Source organism: Erpetoichthys calabaricus, chromosome 1 (genome assembly GCF_900747795.2).
Source record: "Erpetoichthys calabaricus chromosome 1, fErpCal1.3, whole genome shotgun sequence".
Taxonomy (NCBI): Eukaryota; Metazoa; Chordata; class Cladistia; order Polypteriformes; family Polypteridae; genus Erpetoichthys; species Erpetoichthys calabaricus.
In genome coordinates this window covers 173,190,035-173,213,597 of record NC_041394.2, presented here as the reverse complement: position 1 = coordinate 173,213,597, position 23,563 = coordinate 173,190,035, and the positions used below count along the sequence as shown (strand labels likewise).

General features: G+C 38.7%; 1 protein-coding gene across 1 annotated transcript in view; it reads left to right on the top strand.

Annotated features, from left to right (window-relative positions):
- LOC127529176 (dynein axonemal heavy chain 10-like) overlaps positions 1 to 23,563 on the top strand; it is a 37,554-nt gene that overhangs the window by 2,909 nt on the left and 11,082 nt on the right. The window contains exons 2-3 of the mRNA XM_051932026.1: positions 1,057 to 1,233; positions 16,778 to 16,939. Coding sequence (XP_051787986.1) covers positions 1,057 to 1,233; positions 16,778 to 16,939 — 339 coding nt within the window. The remainder of the gene's footprint in view (positions 1 to 1,056; positions 1,234 to 16,777; positions 16,940 to 23,563) is intronic.

Below are 23,563 nucleotides of genomic sequence, written 5' to 3'. Positions count from 1 at the left end.
ACACAGAGCATCAGTATTGGCAGTCCAGTCTAATTTATCATCCAGCTGCACTCCCAGGTATTTATAGGTCTGCACCCTCTGCACACAGTCACCTCTGATGATCATGGGGTCCATGAGGGGTCTGGGCCTCCTAAAATCCACCACCAGCTCCTTGGCTTTGCTGGTGTTCAGGTGTAGGTGGTTTGAGTCACACCATTTAACAAAGTCCTTGATTAGGTCCCTATACTCCTCCTCCAGCCCATTCCTGATGCAGCCCACGATAGCAGTGTCATCAGCGAACTTTTGCACATGGCAGGACTCCGAGTTGTATTGGAAGTCCGATGTATATAGGCTGAACAGGACCGGAGAAAGTACAGTCCCCTGTGGCGCTCCTGTGTTGCTGACCACAATGTCAGATGTGCAGTTCCCAAGACGCACATACTGAGGTCTGTCTTTAAGATAGTCCACGATCCATGCCACTAGGTATGAATCTACTCCCATCTCTGTAATAACACTGTATTATGGCATGGAGTTATAGACTAAATATTGTGTTTTAGCAAATACAAGCATAATGCAAGTACCATTCCAAAGAGACCACAGCCCACAGAAAGTCAACTCGAACTAAAAGACATACTAAAATGTCCTGTGGATACTTATTTTAACCTTCAGTGATATCAGCCATGTGCAGTCAAACGTTACATTTTTAGAAAACAGAAGCAGATAGGCCTGTTTTAAGTAATTGCACTGTAAGAGATGGGAACTACTCAATATATTGTCACTGTGTTTGTATTGATTTCATATACAGTGATTGCTTGTACAAGTGCCAAATGCGTAAGAAGCAGCACAAGTGTTTTGAGGTTTCAATAGTCTGACCCTTATTGCCTTTTTACTGAACCCAGTGCATAGTTTTCTGGAAGTGGTTTTTGGAACAGAATTATTTAACTGATGATATCCTGTGCTAGTATTCATGCAATTTGGATCATTACCTCAGATTTCCTTATGAACTGTTTTTCCAAGCTCAGTGTTCCTATTAGTACTAAAGTCTCCTCTTCTATTTGAAATGTTCTTATTTAACAGATTGATACTATAAGCAATATGTTTGAACAGAATCGTGATAATCCATTTCTTAGTAAGAATAACCCACCTGTGGCAGGATCAATAGTTTGGGAGAAGTCTTTGTTTCGTCACCTAAAACACACTATTTTTCGCTTAATGGAGGATAAAGAAATAATGAATACTGATCAGGGCAAGGAGGTAAGTCCCTTATGTAGTGTTGTCCTAGTCAGCCTACTTGGTAGAGGAATGTCTTTTCTTCTCTTCGCATCAAATAATCCTACTATTATTGTTGCTATTTCTTTCTTATGTTTGTTCTATTTCTGCACAATTATATCTACCAAGTACAGTACTTACAATAACTTGGGCAATTTCTGATACAGCTATTCTAGATTATAGTAATTTGCTATACAGCTGATATTATGGTTCTCATTCTTTCCCCAACACATCCTAATTGGAAATCAGTGCAGTGATTTAAGAACTGTATCATTATCACATATACTTCTTTAGTTATAACGCTTGCTGTCATGTTTTAAAATAATACAGTAGTAAATTGATGATTTGAAAAACCTGACCATAAAACATTACAACAGTTAATTCCACTTCAAACAAATAAATTGACTAGCTTTTCAACATCTTATGCAAAATTGGGAAACTGCTTTAATATGGCAATGCTTATAAGTAGGCGGAAACTATTTATGTCTCACACTAGGAAAGGAAAATAGAATGAATGGAAGTGACCAAGAGAGTAACCATTAAGACAGAGGTCAGAGGTTGAAACCAAGAATTAACCCTATCTCTTGTCAGATCAAAAATTGGAAGCCAAGAATCATACTAAGCAAAGGAATCTAAAAGTCAGGAACATGGAAATCTAAATAGCGGTACTGCACATTCACAAAGAAAGGCTTTTTATTTAGTTAAATTATCTGCAACACTTGAACGTTGATACATCTAACACACCAATCTCAGATAACATTAATAGTGTAATGTCTGGGACTGCACTCCATAGTAATCATCATTGCATCTTGACAACAGTGGCACAAAATGAAGGCACCTTGAGAGAAATGATATGACAATGAAAACGATGCATACATAATTTATCCAAATCATGGCAAAACTGCTTGTGTAGGCATGGAAATGTGATGATTAAAGGATGAATCTTTGTCAAACAAAACATCTAAATTATCGGCAGATCCAGCCAAACTTAAATTGTGTGGCTTTGAGTTAAGCAGTATAAAACAGAGCAACTGAAGAAGAAAGACTGCCTGTCTTTTGCTTAGGGCACAATAAAAAGCATTTTAATGAGAAAATGTGACTTGCACAGAAAATCATAATGTCCAATCCTTGTTCGCAAAGTGTAGATAAGTCCTTCCATTGAAACAAAGTAAGTTGAAGTTTTCTTATCTTTTATTTTCTGTCCTCTTTGTCTCAGAATATTGTATGGCTTCTGGTTGGCCATCTTTTAGTTTCCTTGTCAAGTGTTATCTTCAGGTTAACTTAATACAAATCTCTCACAGGGCAGCACGGTGGCACAGTGGGTAGTGCTGCTGCCTAGCAGTAAGGAGACCTGGGTTCACTTCCCGAGTCCTCCCTGCGTGGAGTTTGCATGTTCTCCCCGTGTCTGCATGGGTTTCCTTCCACAGTCCAAAGACATGCAAGTTAGATGCACTGGCGATCCTAAATTGTCCCTAGTGTGTGCTTGGTGTGTGTGTGTGTGTCCTGTGGTGGGCTGGCGCCATACCCAGGGTTTGTTCCTGCCTTGTGCCCTGTGTTGGCTGGGATTGGCACCAGCAGAACCCCCCCTGACCCTGCGTTAGGATATAGCGGGTTGGATTATGGATGAATGGATGGAAATCTCACACAATACCATTAGAATGACAAACTTAAACAGACTCTATATTTCTTTAGGAATGTTTTGTAATTTCACTGTTAAGGAAAGCCTGCTTACTTCTAAGTATTACTGATACGTAGTTTAAGCAGCTTTAATAAGAGGAACTTAATATGCTGCATGTGTACTGGTTTTATAAGACCTGTTTTTTGAATATATTCCGCACCCTCCTCCCCTTCACTTACCCCCAACTGAGGTGCCTTCTGTGATGGAAAATAAAAAAGTGGATACTAAATAGCACATGCTACCCCTTTTTCTCATAATACTTTTAATGACATATAACATACAAATTAAAAAGTAGGAATGCCAGATCCATCTTTCAATACTTGGTTGTACTCCTTATTTTGTTTTCGTTCGTGAGGATAATGAGCTAGAGTAAGCTGTCCTACCCCTTGTGCAGGGCTGGGGCCAGTCCTGAATGAGTACAGCTCGGGAACACTGAGGTTTAACCATGATGTGACCTTCTATGTACCTTAAATATTTAGCATCAACATGCCCACAATAATATATATTTTTTTGGTTTGTACAGGGGGCCTGCCCATCCTAGGGTCCATAGTACATTTACAACATGGACTATATATTCTTCACATGTGCTAGAATTGCTAACATCTTCAAGATGTGTAATATTGTGTAGGTATTATGAAGGTCAAGAAAACCTGCCAATACCCTTTGCCATGTGCAAGTTAGCCTAAAAGCCTACCTGAGTCTCAAAAGAAAGTAATTCATTGGGTATGTGACGAAATACTAAACCTGAAGTCAACGGAAGTCATTGCAAAAGCTCCAACTTCCATATGGTTTTGGTACTATTTTTTTGTATTTCTAATTCAACTTCTGCCTCTTAGGGAGGTAACAGGGTCATTCCCTGACAAACGCATTGTGCTCAGTTTTTACGAGATGCAGGATGATAGGTTCATGGTGAATGCAGTTTTAAATAAATAATCAAGTCCCACAGCATGCAGGGTTCCAGGGTTGACTAAGGTGTTTGGCTGGTTGAGCACTCATGTGCAAATGCGAGCAGATCAGTCAGGTGCCTCATTCACACATACGCAGAGGACAACATCTGCACCCAGTCAGGCAGGATATGAGGAAGCCTGCATGCCAGAGGAGGATGAACAAGAAAATAAAGAGAACTGTGAGTGAGAGCAAAGTATTGGGTGCCTGAGCCAGTGTAAGGGAGAAGAGGCAAGTGGTTGGTAGCCCAGTGGAAGTGCAAGCAATCATAGCTGGAGGGGTGGATTTTCCCCGCTGAATTTTTGGTGGAGTGGATATGATGGCAGTGGTGCCCTCTTAGAGATGCAAAAGGCGCTAGGAGAGCTTGGTGGAAGACAGTGGTACTGTCGGCTTGGAGCATCATGGCAGATGCCGATGGAGGCAGCCATTGCAAGAGCTGGAGGTTGTGACTGTGGCTGCTGGTGTCTCTGCATGCTGCAAGACCTGAGCAGGGTGAGATGGGAAGATAGAGAGTGGAAGATGCCCTGAGCTTGTTAAGTATCAGAGAAAGAAACCGATGACTGCATGGTTTTATTCTGTTTTTATCATTTGGATTATTTGTTGGATTTTAACTCATGGACATCACTGATTTTATGGTTTTATTTATTTATTGAAGATCTGCTTTTTTATACTGCACTTTTTGAACACTTTTCCTTTGGATTTTAATAAGAGCACTTGGCACTGAATGTGCGTGTCTTTATTTGCCCGGCTCATAATGGTTCATGACTATCAACATTTCCGGGTTCAAGGGGCTTCTGGAAGTAGTAGGGAGTGTGGAACTAACTAGGACTGTCACATGAAGGTTAGTCAAGACCAATTTTGTATCAATTACACATTTGGTTTACAGCATTTTTGGGGGGGTTAAATTGTCAACAAAATTCAAAGATTATGCTTCAGTGTACAGTATCAAGCTATTTTCTCTGACTAGCTTTATTTCCGCATGGTCTTAATAAATCCATCCATCCATTTTCCAACCCACTGAATCCGAACACAGGGTTACGGGGGTCTGCTGGAGCCAATCCCAGCCAACACAGGGCACAAGGCAGGAACCAATCCTGGGCAGGGTGCCAACCCACCGCAGGTTTTTAATAAATTTACATGGTAAACTTGTTTGGCAGGTCTGTAGTTAGCTGCTTAACCAAATAAGTCCCTTTCTCTCTTTCACCTCATATAGTCTTTGTCAGTGGGCAGACAATTTGGAATAGGACATACGGATTAAAATGATCACATGGTCACCTAGGTGAAACGTGTGCATTGTTGCCTCATAATCATAAACCTGGACTTGGCTTTGTTGAGCCCTTTTCCATATTCTCCCACAAAATTAGATGGATTTTTAAAATCTGTCACACAGTTGTGCTAAGATATTGGTGGGGTTAGAACTCTCAGATTCTCAACCTCCCATTATTACATCAAGCAATCCCCTAGGCTGTTGTTCACATAACAGTTTAAAGATAGGGAAGTCACTGGATGCCAGTCCAGAAAATCCTTTTTGACTACCTTTTTAAGCATCTGTTTCAAGATTTAAACGTAACCTTTCCACCAGTCCATCTATTTGCAGATGATATGCAGACATTTTCAAATGTTTAATACGAATGAACTTGGTGACCTGTTCCCGAGGAGAGAGGCATCCCCTGGTCTGGCAGGACCTCTTTGGGGAAGCCTACACAGGGAAAGGTCCCAACAATCAGGAGGGCTACCTAAAGTGGGGTCTGGCTGTGAGTCTCAGTGGCCTCTAGGTGCGATTCCACTGTCTGCAGCACATTGCGCATATCACACTTTGTAGTTTGTCTTTTCATTTCGCCACATAGCACATATTTCATGGCAAGGGATCCCAATTTGCCTTCACTCACTATCAGGCTCAGTTTGCTTTTACTGTTTAAAATTTGCACCATCTCACCAAATGTGTGATTAGACCTGTTGCAACCAAGTATCATGGCTAACTAGGGATCATGAAACACATTTATTGAAGAAGGGGCCTGAGTTGCCTCGAAAGCTTGCATATTGTAATCTTTCTAGTTAGCCAATAAAAGGTGTCATTTTGCTTGGCTTTTCTCTACAAAATATATCCAAATGCCACTTAATGGAAAGTAAAATTGCAAAAATCCTTTGGGTTGAGAATCAAGTCCACAAAGAATCTTTATGTAATGAAGCTTGAGAGTTTCAAAGCACATAAGCCGCAAATAGTTTCATAAATGCTCTCTAGAGGGGGAAACAACATCAAAATCCTCGGCTAGTAGCACAGAGGGTTAAATAGAATCTTTATTTATTTCACAAAAAGATTCTGTTGCTCTTTGAAGCTCTAAAGAACACAAAGTCATGGAGGGAATGCCTGTAAGGTAAGGCAAACAAGTCCCAAATGCAAATCCAACAAATTAAGTCAACAAACAGGTAAAAGACACAAACATTCAGTGACTACCTAGCACGTTTGAATGTACTGCCAGGAACTCTCTGCCTATATAGGGCCAAAGGCAGTCCTTGGCAGCGATGGGCAGGTGGTCCTGCCTCTAGGACAACTTCCTACAAAATACAAGGCACATAACAAATGCTTAGAGACAAAATCATAAACAGAAAATAGAACATATAATTAACAAAAGTAACATTAATATAGTCAGTCAGTCAGTAATTTTCCAACCTGCTATATCCTAACACAGGGTCATGGGGGTCTGCTGGAGCCAATCCCAGCCAGCACAGGGTGCAACGCAGGAACAAATCAGGCATCAAACAAAAATTTAAACTACAGCCAGGGAGAAAGTTCTGACTGAAATATAACATTTTATGAAAGAAGAATTAATTTATATAAACAGAAGAACAATAAAAATGACAAAAAAGGCAAAATAAGACTAATCATAAAACCAGTGGTGTAGCTAGGGGTGGGCGGAGGGGGCGGTCTGCCCCAGGCAGCACATATTTCGGGGTGGCATTATTGGCCAAAAAGCTCAGAACACTTCACGTGTAAGCAGCAGGGTTCGGAAAAAATATCACTCATAAATGAAAAAAGTCAAATTATCTGATTTTCATCCACAAATGCTTCAAAAATCATTTTCAGACAGTCCTTCTATGACGGCATCAGACATGGCAGTTGAAATTTCTTCGCAATAACAAAAATAAACAGAAACATTACACTGATAATACTTTCTAGGAAGATAAACAACTAATTCATAATGTATAATTTTGTTTTGTTAACAATCCGAATGCGTTCTTGCTCATCCCCACCTATCACTTGTACACCACATCGGTTCTGGTTTTCGCAGCGTAATTATATTAAACTAATAATCAGAACACGGCTTATCAGTGTGTCTATACTATATTCTTGTCTAGTTGATGCTTATAAATAATTATATGTGAAAAAATATTGCTGTTTCTCTACAGGTGCTGGTCATAAAATTAGAATATCATGACAAAGTTGATTTATTTCAGTAATTCCATTCAAAAAGTGAAACTTGTATATTAGATTCATTCATTACACACAGACTGATGTATTTCAAATGTTTATTTCTTTTAATGTTGATGATTATAACTGACAACTAATGAAAGTCCCAAATTCAGTATCTCGGAAAATTAGAATATTGTGAAAAGGTTCAATATTGAAGACACCTGGTGCCACACTCTAATCAGCTAATTAACTCAAAACACCTGCAAAAGCCTTTAAATGGTCTCTCAGTCTAGTTCTGTAGGCTACACAATCATGGGGAAGACTGCTGACTTGACAGTTGTCCAAAAGACGACCATTGACACCTTGCACAAGGAGGGCAAGACACAAAAGGTCATTGCTAAAGAGGCTGGCTGTTCACTTCACTTATCTGTTGACCAGTCATCCATATTCAGGACAGTTGTATACTCGGACTCAAGTTCACTATCATTGGCATTTTTCGTATTCATTCATTGTTATTTGTGTTTGTTATATGTTACTGGGACAAGGGAGGGTTTGTTATTGTATATTTGGTGTTGTCACGTTGTTGCTTTGGTGGAGGGATATACATATCCATATACAGTATATACTTACTTTCTACGTGTGAAATTTGCATTTTTTGTTATTGTTTAATTTAATATATTTATCCACCTATTTTCACATATCTGCTTTTGTGTGCTTATGTTTATACCATTGATTGAGGGGAAAATATTATTTGTTAGAGATACATGGTATTTATAGATTAGCCTCAGTAATTTATCCAGGCCACAGGTCTTGGAAGTGTAGCTGCCGGCTGGGAAAGGGGTCAGCCATTACAATTCTTCCTCATTAAAAATCTGCTCCAATATTTATTTGTGGCAGAAATTTGGATCTCTACAATGTGAGTTCCCAAGATGGAATGTTTGCATTTAAGGAATGATTTAATAGAGTATGAGTAACTGACTCAAAAAAACAATGTATCCATACTTGCCTCCTTAAATATCTAAGAGTAAATAATTACTTTGGAAATTTAAATACAAAAAGTAAGGGAGGAGGGGGTGTTTGCTAAAAGGAAGTCCAATATTGGATGCTTTGATGAAAATAATGATAGAGTTATGCAAAGACAAGAAGCATAGAGAAGTCACCTTCTTTTAGTGTTCGAAAAGTAAACTTAAGTAGTCAAGTCCTCTGCAAAAAACATATTACAGGTACCAGGATTTATAAATAGTAAGGACATTTTTGCTCTGTTTGACAGTGGAGCAGCTGAAAATTGTATTCCTACTTCTCTAAAATCAATCCTACTGAAACTTAAACCATCTGTAGTAGAAATTGATGGAAAAATCAACTGGGACTGGTCGTATAGAATGTATAACACCCCGATAAAGTTGGAAAATTAGGTTTCTGCACCAAGAAATTATTTCTTCTTTGACCCCACAACTTATTCTTGGTTTTCTGAGACTTTAAGCGACATAACCCGATTATTGATTAGAATTAGAAAGATGTTAAGCAATGGAATTTGTACTGTAAAAGGTTATGCATACAGAAGAATTCACAAACTATGCTCCTGTATAACAATAATACTGTGAAAAATGAATAATTTTGAGTTTCAAGACATCTTTGATTAGCAGTCTCAAGACTTACTACCACATAGAAAACATGACGGTGCTATTGAATTATTTATTACCTGACACTCAGTTACCAGATGGGAAAATGTATGCATTATCTAAACCAGAAAAGGAGGCTGTGAAAAATTATGTTAAAGGAAATTTACAAAATTGGTTTATTACCCCTTTAAAGAGTCCCATAGGTACTGTTTTTTTTTTCTTTGTTGAGAAGAAGAATGGTTAAGAGATAAGATGTTATTTCTTGGTTATGAGATAACACAAAAGGGATTGGCTATGGAATAACTAATGATCACAGTTATTATTAATTGGGAAACTCCTGAAAGAATTAGACTGTGTGACCAGTAGGGGGTGTTGCAGCACCCCTAACACAACCACAACAACACAAGTGCAGTGTGCCAACAAATGATTTATTGTGTTCAAATATCTCTCACGGGGTGGCGCAGTGAGTAGCGCTGCTGCTTTGCAGTAAGGAGACCTGGGTTTGCTTCCTGGGTCCTCCCTGCGTGGAGTTTGCATGTTCTCCCCATGTCTGTGTGGGTTTCCTCTTGGTGCTCCGGTTTCCTCCCATAGTCCAAAGACATGCAGGTTAGGTGCATTGGCGATCCAAAATTGTCTCTAGTGTGTGCTTGGTGTGTGGGTGTATGTGTGTGCCCTGCGGTGGGCTGGCGCCCTGCCCGGTATTTGTTTCCTGCCTTGTGCCCTGTGTTGGCTGGGATTGGCTCCAGCAGACCCCCGTGACCCTGTGTTAGGATATAGCGGGTTGGGAGATGACTGACTGACTGACTGAAATATCTCTCACAGGCTTCTCTGAATGTTGCACAAGTACAATTACAGAAAGTCTTCTTCTTTCTCTCTGTCTCTTCCCTCACTTCAGCTCCTCCTCCTCCTACTCCTCAGTGAGCTTTATCCTCATTCACCCAACTCTGACTTAGCTGAAGTAAGAAGGAGTACTGGACCCGGGAGTACTTCTGGTCCCAATACATTTCATCCAGGAAGCACTTCCAGGTCAAAGGAAACCTCCTTAAAAAGAGGAAGCCTCCTCCCCACAGTTCCCTCTGGTAGCTCCCATGAGAACAAGAAAGGCTGGCTATTGGAACTCCAATTCCCATGAAGCTCTGCATGAGTGAATATGGGAGTTGTGGCCATCTGTCGGACTGGGGGAGCACATGGCTCTGGGAGGCACTCTCCTTCCATCCTTCCATTGTAAAGGCATCCCGACCAGGTAAGGAATCATTTATCCCGGTCAGGATGCCAGCCAACCCCTGTCTTCTATTACAACAGACTCAATGACCTGTTGGATTTGATTATTGTTTTCATTGATTTATAAAGAATTTCTCCAAACACTTTATTAACAAGAAAAAGTAAACATCAATTCTGCTGGATTCCAGGGGCACTGTATACATTTGAACAATTAAAAACATTTGTTAACTAGTGCCCCAGGGTTAAAACACCCAGACCCTTTACCATTTATCATGGACAATGCCACCCCAAGCCAAACCAGGGCCCTAATCAGAAATCTTCTTGGGGACGCCAATCCCCACCTGGCCTCTCCCCTCCCTGAATCCACTATATTAGTATTTCTTACAACAGCTTTAAAGAGAACAATAAATATATAAATAAATAATAAATAAACAAAGAAGCACACGTCACAAACTTAAATATAATGTAACTAATACCCTTTTAAAAATAATCAAAAATTGAAAGTGAATGTTTAGGAAATTCTTTAGTCTCTTTGTTGCATATCACAGCAGCACACGACTACATTTTTTGAAGGCAGTCATTTATTAGATCATCACACAACAGCTTCTGTGCAAGGTCTGAGTCGATGCTAATGATTCCAATGTTTTTGTGCCATGGATGATCTCAAATATGTCTTGATGAATTTAAGTTTTGAAAAACTGGCAACTGTTTGGGTTGCTGCAATCCAAAGTGCAACACATATATTTGGACTTCAATGATATTTATTGGCAATGATATACTAATTGATTTGTTTCCTTTGTTAACGAAGGCCTAATTCATAATTATAGTAATTACTAGTCATTAAGCCCGTTACAATAACGGGCGCAAGAACAGTAGTGCATAAACATTAGTTGGAACAGTCTATATTAAATGGCAAGGGACCTTGACCTCATTCTGTTTGTTGGTCGTATTTTTCTTTCTTTCAGCCTTTCTTTTGTTGATGTTTACTTGCTGAGCTGACCGTTCTTCGTGGGCTGCCGCCGTGTATTGTGTGTCTTTAATTTTCTGTGACAGTAATACTGTCTTGTATGTCCGCTGGCTTGTACGTCCGTAATATACCTTTAATTTTCTCAGGCGGTAATACAGGCGTGCACGTCGGCCTTTAATCTCCTCTGACAGTAATACTGGCTTGTATGAGGCTGTAATATGCGTCACTGTATTGTGTACCTTTAATTTCCTCTCGCAGTAATACTGGTTTGTATTTCCGTAAAATGCCTGTAATTTTCTCTGACAGTAATATAGCGCATCGCACCGTGCCCCGCGCATGCGCACTTCACCAGAAGACACCCACACACGGACACCTGGATGCACACAGGGATTTTATTAAAGAGGATATTAATGTGCTGTTACTCTTTGTTACTTGATACAGCCAACAGATTCACTTATGATGTGATACAACAAAAAAAAACTATTTTAATATTATTACAACCACTATGACTATGACTGCTATTATTACTAATAATAATAAATATGACCACTGCTACTACAGTACCATATTATTGCAATATCACTTCGTTACTACTACGGAAATATATCACACTGGACAGTACAGAATGTACAATTTGATTAAGCACTTATTTGAATTAAGTACTTGTTTTACTATGTGATTCTGTACTTTATAAGACATTATTATTTTTAAAGTTTATTGTAATCTGACCAATATGATTTAAAACACTGGAATACACTGATATTTAGTGAGTCTTACTTGTAACCACTCCATCAATGTAAAATGACACTCTGAAAGTCAATGCCAAAGACTGGTTGGAGGATTAGCTGGGTTGAAAAGCATACCGGAGAAAATCCCAAAAGGTACTAATAAGGGTCATGGAAAGACAAAAATTAATAAGAAGTTGACATGACTGAAGGGTCATCGCACAAACGTGGCAAAATGCCATTAGGACAGCAGGTGTGTCAAGGTATCTTACCTGTGTTAAGCTATGCATAAAAATATCCATGTGCTCAGGAACAGCAGCTTTCTGTACACACAGAGAATAGCTTTTTATTATCTTTAATAAAAGTCTAAACTGAAACCAGAAGGCTTTTGGACTCTGCATGATTTCCTGGCTTTGGATACTGTTGGATTGGGTTTTTATTCAATGACACAATTTGGTTAAATAGACAAGGACACTAAGGTCTGTGTGTCCAGTCCCTTAGAGCAATCTGATTAGTCAGTTTTGGTTTGACGTGATTGGTCATTTTGGCTTTGGTGATGCAATGAAAGAAGTGTGAATGTGAGATGCTCAAAGAAGAGAAAAGGTGCACCCTAAAAGAGTTACCATCAAAGACAGAAAGTATAACACCAGAGACAAGAAAGGCATCACAAAACAGACATTATGGGAACATGCTTGGGAGACAGCACCAGTGAAAAGACAATTTAGTCACACGTGAAAACAGAGGGAAGGCTCTGAAAGTACATGTAGGGCAAGACACACAGTAGCAAACATTTTTAGAATAGTCTATTACCAGTCTTCAATAGGTACAGTGATTAGTAATAATAGAAAATACAACTTCTACTACTATTATCCATCCATCCATCCATTTTCCAACCCGCTGAATCCGAACACAGGGTCACGGGGGTCTGCTGGAGCCAATCCCAGCCAACATATGGCAGGAAACAATCCTGGGCAGGGTGCCAACCCACCGCAGGACACACACAAACACACCCACACACCAAGCACACACTAGGGCCAATTTAGAATCGCCAATCCACCTAACCTGCATGTCTTTGGACTGTGGGAGGAAACCGGAGCGCCCGGAGGAAACCCACGCAGACACGGGGAGAACATGCAAACTCCACGCAGGGAGGACCCGGGAATCGAACCCAGGTCCTCAGATCTCCCAACTGCGAGGCAGCAGCGCTACCCACTGCACCACCGTGCCGCCCACTACTATTATTACTACAACTATTACTAATAATAATATATAATATACCATAACTACTACTAGCAATAATAAAAATTAAACTACAAACACTCCTTCCAATGACAGCAGATAGCAATAAGACATTAATTAAATCAGCAGGGCTAATGACTGTTTTTGTATGTCAAAGTTACTTACATGATGCTTTCTTACAATTAAGCCAATAACTAATGATAAAGCAAGAGAGTCTGTGTATGTTGGTCACATTTACAAACATGTCCTCAATACAACAACACTCGGAGCACTTCATTTGTCGACTAACGTTAGCTGCCTTTAACAACGTGTAGAGGTCCTGAGGTCTATGTGGTGGTAATAAGTAATCCTCAACCATGTGTCAGGTAGGTACTGTAACATCAGATAATATCTGTTAAATACTCAATATCAGGACTACAGTATTACATTAATCCTATTATTACTCCAGTAAGCCATTTGCTTTAGTGTAGTAGCAGTTGATGTGACGTTAGCTAGCTTACTGGAAGTTGCACAGAATTAGATTTCTAAACACCCTTGTAACTAGTGCAACATGGGCTGCTTCTTTATGCTTTCTTTTTTTTCTTTTCTGTGCTCCTGACTGGTGTTGACTTAAAGCCATCTCTTTACTCATTGATAGAACATTATCACAACAGGTGACTGCAACAATGTTAATATGTCAATTCCTGAAACAGCAATAACACCCATAAAGTCAAACTGCAGACCTCCAGAGCTCTGCTTAGTTGAGGAGGTTGTTGCTTTGCATTACATGTTAGTGATGTTACACAATATGGTTGGTTACACCATGGTTAAGATTAGGGTTATGGGAGGAGTTATCTGACTCAAGTGTCAAAAAAGTGCAATCCAATTGGCTGGTTCATTTTATTGGTAGTTAACATTATTGGGTCCAGTTAATATCTTATAGCTATCAGATGTTATTGGAAGGACAAAGTGAAGTTTAGATAAATTCATAAGTGTACATGTGATAGTCTCATTTGTTAAATGTGTCACATATTCAACTTCATTTTAACTCTGCATATATTACATTTAGTAAATTTATTAAGTTTAATCTTAGTATTAGTAGTTTTTGTTTAATTAGTTTTATTAGTAGTAGCAGTAGTAGTGGTACAGATCAAGTAGTTGTTGCATTTTATTATTAGTAGTATTTAATATGTTATTAATATTAGTATTTATTATTATTATTATCATTAGTAGTAGTAGTAATAGTAGGAGCAGTATTAAAACTGTTGTTTTTGTTGTATCACATGTCACAAGTGACACTGTTGGCTATATCAAGTAACAAAGAGCAACAGCTCACTAATTCCCTGGACCACTCTTATTATTATTATTATTAAGCAGGCCTTCATTTATAAAGGAGAAAAATCATTTTGTATATCATTGCCATTAAATATCATTAAAGTCATTTATCTAGAAATCTAGACATTTCCCTTTGGACTATAGCAACCCTCCCAGTTATAATTTCATCTGCTGAACGTTTTTCAAAAATGAAACTCATCAAAACATACTTGAGCTCATCCATGGCACAAGAAAGTATGAGCAGCTTGGCTAAAGTCAGCATCGACTCAAGTTTATATATTTATTTTTCACATTTAACCAGTTGTAAGTAGTACTAGAGCAGGGGTGGGCAAATTCATTCCTGGAGGGCCGCAGTGGCTGCGGGTTTTTGTTCCAACCCAGTTGCTTAATTAGAAAACAATCCTTACCAATAATTATATTTCATGGCTTGTTAGTGCTTTAACTCTGCTATGTCAAGTCATTCTCATATCCTAGCTTTTTTTTCCATTCTAAGGATATCATCCAAATACTTTGAAGTGTAAAACGGATGGGTAATTCTCAATCCTTCACTTTTTTCTCTTCTCTTTCCTTCCAAGTATTTAATTAAACCAAATAGTACACAATAAATACACACAGGTGTAAAGGGTAACAAGCAAAATGGATAACTGCTGGTTTCTTTTGTCATTTGCATCTTATTGCTAATAAGGAGCAATTAAAAACCAAGAATGCAGCTGTTTAAGACTTAAATAAGTAATAAGGGTTCATAATCTTAACGAGGGAGACAACTAAAATGAAGCAGAAGTGTTTCTAGAGCAATAAGGGCTTCTTATTAAGCAATTGGGTTGGAACAAAAACCTGCAGCCACTGCGGCCCTCCAGGAATGAATTTGCCCACCCCTGTACTAGAGTGTTGTATCATGTTAGTCATTATGGATGTAGTGAGAAGTTAACAAAAACAACACCTTTTATTGGCTAACTAAAAAGATTACAATATGCAGACTTTTGAGGAAACTCAGGCCCCTTCTTCAGGAAAGATGTAATCTTTCTAGTTAAACTGGTTATTGTAAGTTTAAAGAGGAATAAAAGTTTGTTTTTTATTTTTTTATTTCCACAATCTATGTTGACCTCCTTTCTCCTTTATCCTCCAGGAGTATCGCTTCAATATGAAAATATTGTACTGTGTGTACAAGATAATAAATCTGAAAAAAACTGATTACACTATATATGAAAGCAGTGCCTTACATTTTTACAAAGCCAGTGCCATTATCCTCGCATGTACATCATACATCGCAAACTTGCAATACGAATCAACACTCATCTTTTTGCAGCATATCATTTGTGTGCATGATAAGAAAAGGCAACATAGCCAAGCCACAACCAAACACAAAGCACGAATTTTTATATAATGCATGCCGAGTCGTTTTTTGGTCAGAAGATGTTAGAAAGAGAACAACTGAGGATGTTGAATTCGAGTGAGTAAAAGTAAATGAGTAACTTCAAGTTTCTTTCACATTTCTCCAGGCTTACGCTTTCATAAAGTTTATCTGCTGTGTGGTCACTTGTACTTGGAGTTGCCATGTCTGCAATATGGCTTCCTCAGCCCTCACAAGTTTGCTTCCATAGAGAGGATCCATCCTCTCTGGCAGCAAGTCCATCAACAAATGCTTGCCTCTGGTCTTAGTGCTTTTTAAATAGTGGGGGACTGGAAAGGACAGGGCTTCTGCAGTCTGGGTGGAGATTACATAATGGTTCTTCTGTGATGATCTCCTCCATTGCAAGGTTAGAGAGTGAAAGGAAGTTAATGACTGTGCAACATGCTTATTATTCCCCTCATGTCATACCTGAACTCCTTTGTTAGGGCAGATAAAAAACAATGGTAATTTATTACAAAAATAACTATAAGGAGCAACAAAAACAAGAGAACATAAGAGTTTAACTGAACATGATAAAAACATTGAACCTACAGCCTGTCTGGACCTGTCTAAATGGACGTTGAACCCTTTTCTGTTGTGTGTTACTTGTCCACATTGCCACTGTTACAGTAATAAAAGTCACTGCTCTCCTTATGTTCAGGTGTAGTAGTACCATCTGTGTAATTGTGGATAAGAGTGAAACAATATACTAAATTTGATAAGTTCATTTTCATTTAAAATGTAATGCTTACTTTAAATGAAATACCCACAAAATGTGTCAAGGTACAGTATTTGTTACTGTCATAGTTCTCTTTTGTTTCATAAGTATAAAAAATAGTTCTCTAACACAAAATAATGGAAAACAATCTGAAAATGAATATTTATCACTGAACTTCACATAAAACATTTCAGTAAATATTGAAAACACAAAAACTTGAAAATAAATAACTGCTATCCTCTGGTAATCTACTTTTTTCTGAGTTCGTCTCATGAACCATTCATTTTCTCTTTTTTAACAGGTTAGGTCTATGTACATTCAAGTTGGAATACAAATGAGGCAGTATGAAGTGACACAGTATTTGAAATGGCATGAGACAGCAGAGCAGTTTATTCCTTCTCTACTAACACAAACTCTGCTTCTAAAATATAAGACTTCTAAAGCTGAAGATGTTTCAGATGATGTAAGATGCTTTTTTTATGTATTTCATTCTATTATTTTTAAACTAGACAAAGAATGCGTTTTGACAACGTAAGATGAAACGGGCACGAGTTTGTGTCAGCAGTGTATGAAGAACAAAGGATAAGTAACGAAGAAGTTGTTTTGTAATGATTGTAGTCCGCTTTACTCATTACTGTACAGGCTTGTACTGTTAGTTGATGAATTTTCCAGGCCTATAGTATAATATTGAATGATGAATGTTCCAGTACAATATGGAATAGTAATAAGTACAAGCACCACAAACCTGATATAGGTGTATTGAATGAATGCGTAATTGAATCAGAATGCGTAATTAGGCCTTGAGCTGTAGTCGAAATCACCTTTCAGGCCTCTAGAGCTTTAATCGAAGTTGCCTTTCTCTTTGAATTTTTGCGTCCGTAAATCCGCTGCCTGCCGCGATGTTGGGGTTGGATGTCGGTCTCGTAAGGTTTTTCGGGCAGCTGCACAGAAGGCGACTGCGCATTCGGCTTCGGACATGCGCAGAAGGCGACTACGCATTCGGCTTTGGACGGAAGTGAGTGAGTGAGTGAGGAGGCAGGTGAATTATGTATGAAGATATGCTGCTACAGTAATACAATTAATAGCTGAAACTACAGAAAAAATGGAAGCTTTAAATAGTTAAAAAATTAAAATGAATGTTAATCATTACATGTTTTATATAAGGAACATGTATAATGGCTTTGAAACTTATTTAAAATGGATTGTACTTACCAAGGTGTAACATGGTACTGGTTAGAACTGCTACTTTATGGATCAAGATACTCCAGTTTTCATCCTACATCTCTACAGATAAGAGTTATTGGCAACTCTGAATTGGTACATGTACTGTACTGACACCCTGTACAGAGCTGCCTTGCATCCAGTGTTGCTGGAATAGGCACCAGCTCCCCACAATTTTGAATGGTATTGCACAGGTTTGAAAATACAATCTAGTGTTTAAATTTACTACATTTACTGTGGCATGCAAAAGTCTGGGCACCCTTGCTTCACATCTTAACTTTATGCCTTTTGGTAACAGACATTTTAAATAAGGGTGCCCTTTGCATGCCAATGTTTACAATAATGCTAATAGTTTTCCTTCTGCTTTCATTTTGTTAATGAATAAAGATTAAAGCCGCATCTGATGGTTTTCTGACAAACTATGTAGGAAAAGTAGTTTGACGCATGAGCATATGACAGTAAGTTATATAGTGAAGAAACATAACATATACAAGCCTTGAACATAAACATCATGTATAAGAACTATAATTAATTTTTCTGTTTATTTTGTGTAAGCTGTTTTCCTTTGAATTTTTACTAAAACTTTTAAAACAAAGACACTTGAACTATGCAATTATTCGCACCATTTCAACTAATCACACTCACTCTCTGAATCCTCATTAGAAAGCAGAAGCTGCAAATGTTTTGGAAACCAATCAAATGCAGCTACAAAGATAAGTGTACATTTAAATTATGGATATGCATGTTCAAAACATATCTATGATAAAATGAAACTTAATAAGAGAATTTGAATCTTGCTGAATCTATGGGCAGATATAGTTAGGTCCGTAAATATTTGGACACAGACAACTTTTTTCTAATTTTAGTTCTGTACATTACCACAATGAATTTTAAATGAAACAACTCAGGTGCAGTTGAAGTGCAAACTTTCAGCTTTAATTCAGTGGGGTGAACAAAACGATTGCATAAAAATGTGAGGCAACTAAAGCATTTTTTTAACATAATCCCTTCATTTCAGGGGCTCAAAAGTAATTGGACAAATTAAATAACTGGAAATAAAATGTTCATTTCTAATACTTGGTTGAAAACCCTTTGCTGGCAATGACAGCCTGAAGTCTTGAACTCATGGACATCACCAGATGCCGGGTTTCCTCCTTTTTAATGCTCTGCCAGGCCTTTACTGCAGCGGCTTTCAGTTGCTGTTTGTTTGTGGACCTTTCTGTCTGAAGTTTTGTCTTCAACAAGTGAAATGCCTGCTCAATTGGGTTAAGATCAGGTGACTGACTTGGCCATTCAAGAATTTTCCACTTCTTTGCTTTAATAAATTCCTGGGTTGCTTTGGCTGTATGTTTTGGGTCATTGTCCATCCGTATCATGAAACTCCGCCCAATGAATTTGACTGCATTTAGCTGGATTTGAGCAGACAGTATGTCTCTGAACACCTCAGAATTCATTTGGCTGCTTCTGTCCTGTGTCACATCATCAATAAACACTAGTGTCCCAGTGCCACTGGCAGCCATGCATGCCCAAGCCATCACACTGCCTCCACCGTGTTTTAGATGATGTGGTATGCTTTGGATAATGAGCTGTTCCACGCCTTCTCCATACTTTTTTCTTGCCATCATTCTGGTAGAGGTTGATCTTGGTTTCATCTGTCCAAAGAATGTTTTTCCAGAACTGTGCTGGCCTTTTTAGATGTTTTTAGCAAAGTCCAATCTAGCCTTTCTATTCTTGAGGCTTATGAGTGGCTTGCACCTTGCAGTGCACCCTCTGTATTTACTTTCATGCAGTCTTCTCTTTATGGTAGACTTGGATATCGATACGCCTACCCCCTGGAGAGTGTTGTTCACTTGGTTGGCTGTTGTGAAGGGGTTTCTCTTCACCATGGAAATGATTCTGCGATCATCCACCACTGTTGTCTTCTGTGGACATCCAGGGGCCTCATGTATAAATGGTGCGTACGCACAGAAATGTTGCGTAAGAACGTTTCTTCGTTTAAATCGCGATGTATAAAACCTACACTTGGCATAAAAACCACGCACTTTTCCACGGTACCTCATAGCCTGTCGTACGCAAGTTCTCTGCTCGGCTTTGCAGACTGGTGGCACCCAGTGTCAAAGCAGTGCTACTGTTCCTGTGTGGTTACCCTTTCTTAGATCCACATCCACTAGCGAGCTTGAGCTTGCGCTGTATTCATGCTTTGGCTGGCGCGACACTGGAAGGATAGATGGATAGATGGATAGAATAATTAAACATTACGAAGATATTTCGATGTTCCATAAAAGCTTTGAAGAATCGGCATTCTAAGCTTACAGATGGCTTAACGTCTATTACAGAGCTGATTGTGTGGCGATTGGGTATTTGGAGAAAGAAAAGTAAGGACAGGAATTGGAGGTTAGTACGTTTGAAAAACACAGTACTTCTGTAATAAAGTATTTCATTGAAGGTCACGCATGGTGCAGCAAGCATCTTGCTGTAAGACATGAACAATCTCTGCGCCACCGTGTTTCCATGTTTAATAACATGCTTTAACTCATATCATCATGAAAATGATATCACATATACTTCTCAGTATTTTAATTATTCAGAGAGCTGTAATATTATGAACGTAATGGATTCTATGTCCTGTCGGTGGAAGAGCACGTAGTGATTCAGGCACAGAGCATATATAAGATCAAATACACAGCAAAGCATTTAACGTGCTACTTTAGTTACGATGGGATTTGAGAAACTAGTAAATTAAACAATTTTAAGATGAAGTTTATGATGTTCTACTTTAATGACAAAATAAACTACGTGATTAAAGTGGAAATTTTGAGATTAAAGTTGACATTTCGTGTTTTTTTCCCACTGTGTGCCTTTTTTTTCACTGTACCCTAATAAGCTTTCATATGACACTCAGACGGTGGGCTACGAGTCAACTTCTCACGCTGACTTTGATATGTGACAACTTTTTTATTTCGGGCACTGTGCGACTTTGTGAACTTGAGCTTTCGAGTTTCTCCGACACGCTATGTCACTCGATCAACTTCCTTTTGTTGCTTATATAACTGTTTAAACCAACAAATAGTATGTTTTTCTTTGCCTCCATTTGGTATTCGCTGAAATTCTTCTATTTGAGTTCACCAGTGCTTGCTTTCTTTCTCAGGATGTACCAAACTAGATTTTGCCACTCATAATATTGTAACAATTTCTCGGATGGATTTTTTCTGTTTTCACAGCTTAAGGATGGTTTCTTTCACCTGCATGGAGAGCTCCTTTGACCGCATGTTGTCTGTTCACAGCAAAATCTTCCACATGCAAGCACCACACCTCAAATCAACTCCAGGCCTTTTATATGCTTAATTGATAATGACATAGCGACGGACTTGCCCACACCTGCCCATGAAATAGCCTTTGAGTCAATTTGTCCAATTACTTTTGAGCCCCTGAAATGAAGGGATTGTGTTAAAAAAAATGCTTTAGTTGCCTCACATTTTTATGCAATCATTTTGTTCAGCCCACTGAATTAAAGCTGAAAGTCTGCACTTCAACTGCATCTGAGTTGTTTCATTTAAAATTCATTGTGGTAATGTACAGAACCAAAATTAGAAAAAAGTTGTCTCTGTCCAAATATTTATGGACCTAACTGTATTGCACCCTGGGCCTTGCTGATTGTCACACCCCACCAGTACCTTCTGGCCAATTCACTGGTTATCAACTGGAGGCCACCACTCATTGGTGTTTCTCTAAAAAATTTCCTTGTCCTACCTCCCCACTGCTATTAGCCTCAGAATCAATTGTTATTTCTATTGCATGACAACGTCCAAAGGCTCTCTATCTCTAATTATGAAACCCTACCACTGTTCTCACAAACCATGTTTTCACCAGTTCTTACCCTTAGCCAAAGCCAGAAATTTGTCTTTTCTGCTTCCTCTGCCAGCTTCTACAATGCCTCCTTTAGCTTTACTGCTGTCATGCCAATACCCTACAAAAGATAGAGGTTCCCACAAAGACTCAGAAGCTCACCTCCACCGCACAGAAGGATACACACCATGCACCCATTCTGCAATTAGCTGCCAGCTGTTAGTATGTCCAGTATCCCTCCTCATGGACCTACTTAACCCCTTCCTACCACAGGATTATCAGTATTATTTATTAACTGTCTGACACCTTTACAGCATTTGACTGATACAAGTAATTGCATTTCTTTTGTTTTTCCAATTGGAGCACTAGCAGGTGAAATGACTTGCTTGTGGTCATGCAGTGTCAGTAGCTGCATTTGAACCCCTCAGCCTCAAGATTTGTAGTTCAAACCCTTGACCACTACACCATACTACTTGCTTCAAAAAGGATGACTGTTGCAGACCATATCAGATGTCTAGCCTTAGTGTGGTATTGTGATTTCCTTGTGAAACCAAAGCTATCAGTTGAGATGCACTCTCATGGACCACTTATTTGCAGAGATGAGGATTGATTCTTTCTCCTTCCGCATGTTCCCTGTGGCCTCTATACTTTGCAAAGTTAATTAATCATTTCTATGGTAAAGGGTAACCTGTGTGCTTGTATCCATTCCACTTATCTCCAGAACCTCTGTTAGTCTCTGCAGTAATTGATCATACCTCTACCTGTACCTGTTGTGATTCCCTAAATGCAACATTGGCAAGGTCTGAGGCCTTTAAAATAGGGCTGAGCACAGGCCAGCATTCAACCAGCCCTGCTCAGAATAAGATTGCCGTCCAGCAGCCCAAGTGACTATTCAAAAGGCAAGCTTAGGCTACACCTGGCCAAATGGCACTTAGGCTTCAAAATGTTAAAAAATATGTGGATTGTCCCAAACAAAACCCCAAAATGACCCACAAAGGAAAGGATAACCATCAAACCCTGGTTTGTACAGAACATAGCAAAAAGAACTCTTTATAAAAGGAAGGTTTTATTTACAAAAAGTGGAAAGTATCACAAAATGCTCAAAAAAGCAGAAAGGAGGCAAAAAGGATTTGACTGAAAAGCAGTCCTAAGGCAACAAGCCACAAAAACCCAGTCCAAGAGTAATTTAATAAACATAATCAAAATTTAGGAACTAAATAAAAACACTTAATTACAAAAATAATATAGATAAATAACAATAATAAAAAACAATAGAATTAAAAATGAACAAAAAAGACAGAAAAAGTGTGACAACAGGATATTCTGGAGACTTTGAAGCATTGTAGATAGAAGATTTGCTCTGCAGCTGTACCACTGGTGCAGACTGCTGAAATTTGGGATGAAATCATAGGTATAGGCATCTGTAGATTTTCATTTTACTATTATTATGTTAATTTATTCATTTTGTCATTTTTTCAACATTTATTTTTATTTCACACCACTATGTATTGTGTTTCTTTATGGCTGTGACCATAATGTTTACAGTTGTTTGGGCCATTTTTACCATTCGACAAGAGGTTGCCAAGTGTATGACATTACAGGCTATTTCTTATGTAAGATTGTGGTGCATTATTAGTAGCCAATGTCCAATGTCCATGCTGACATTCCAAATTGTCTTGGTCCTGCTCCATCCTTATGACTTCTGATGCCACTATCTTTTTCTTCCCTCTCAAGGTTATTGATCATAGCTTAGGTGTCATCCAATCCAAGGCTAGTCCTTCTTGGTTGAGCACTTCCAACCATCTCCTGATGAGTGCCTTGGTCTAAATATTCCTTCATTAACTACAACCATTACCCTACATTTGTGATTTGTTCAGACTTGGGTTTTAGCATTCCATAATGACTAGTTTGTTGACACCCAGAATTCCAGTACCAGTCTGAGCTACTCTTCCTGAATGGCCAAGCTAAAGATTTTAGGTAGGTGTAAGAGATAAATCAAGACCCAGGGATTTATGACAGT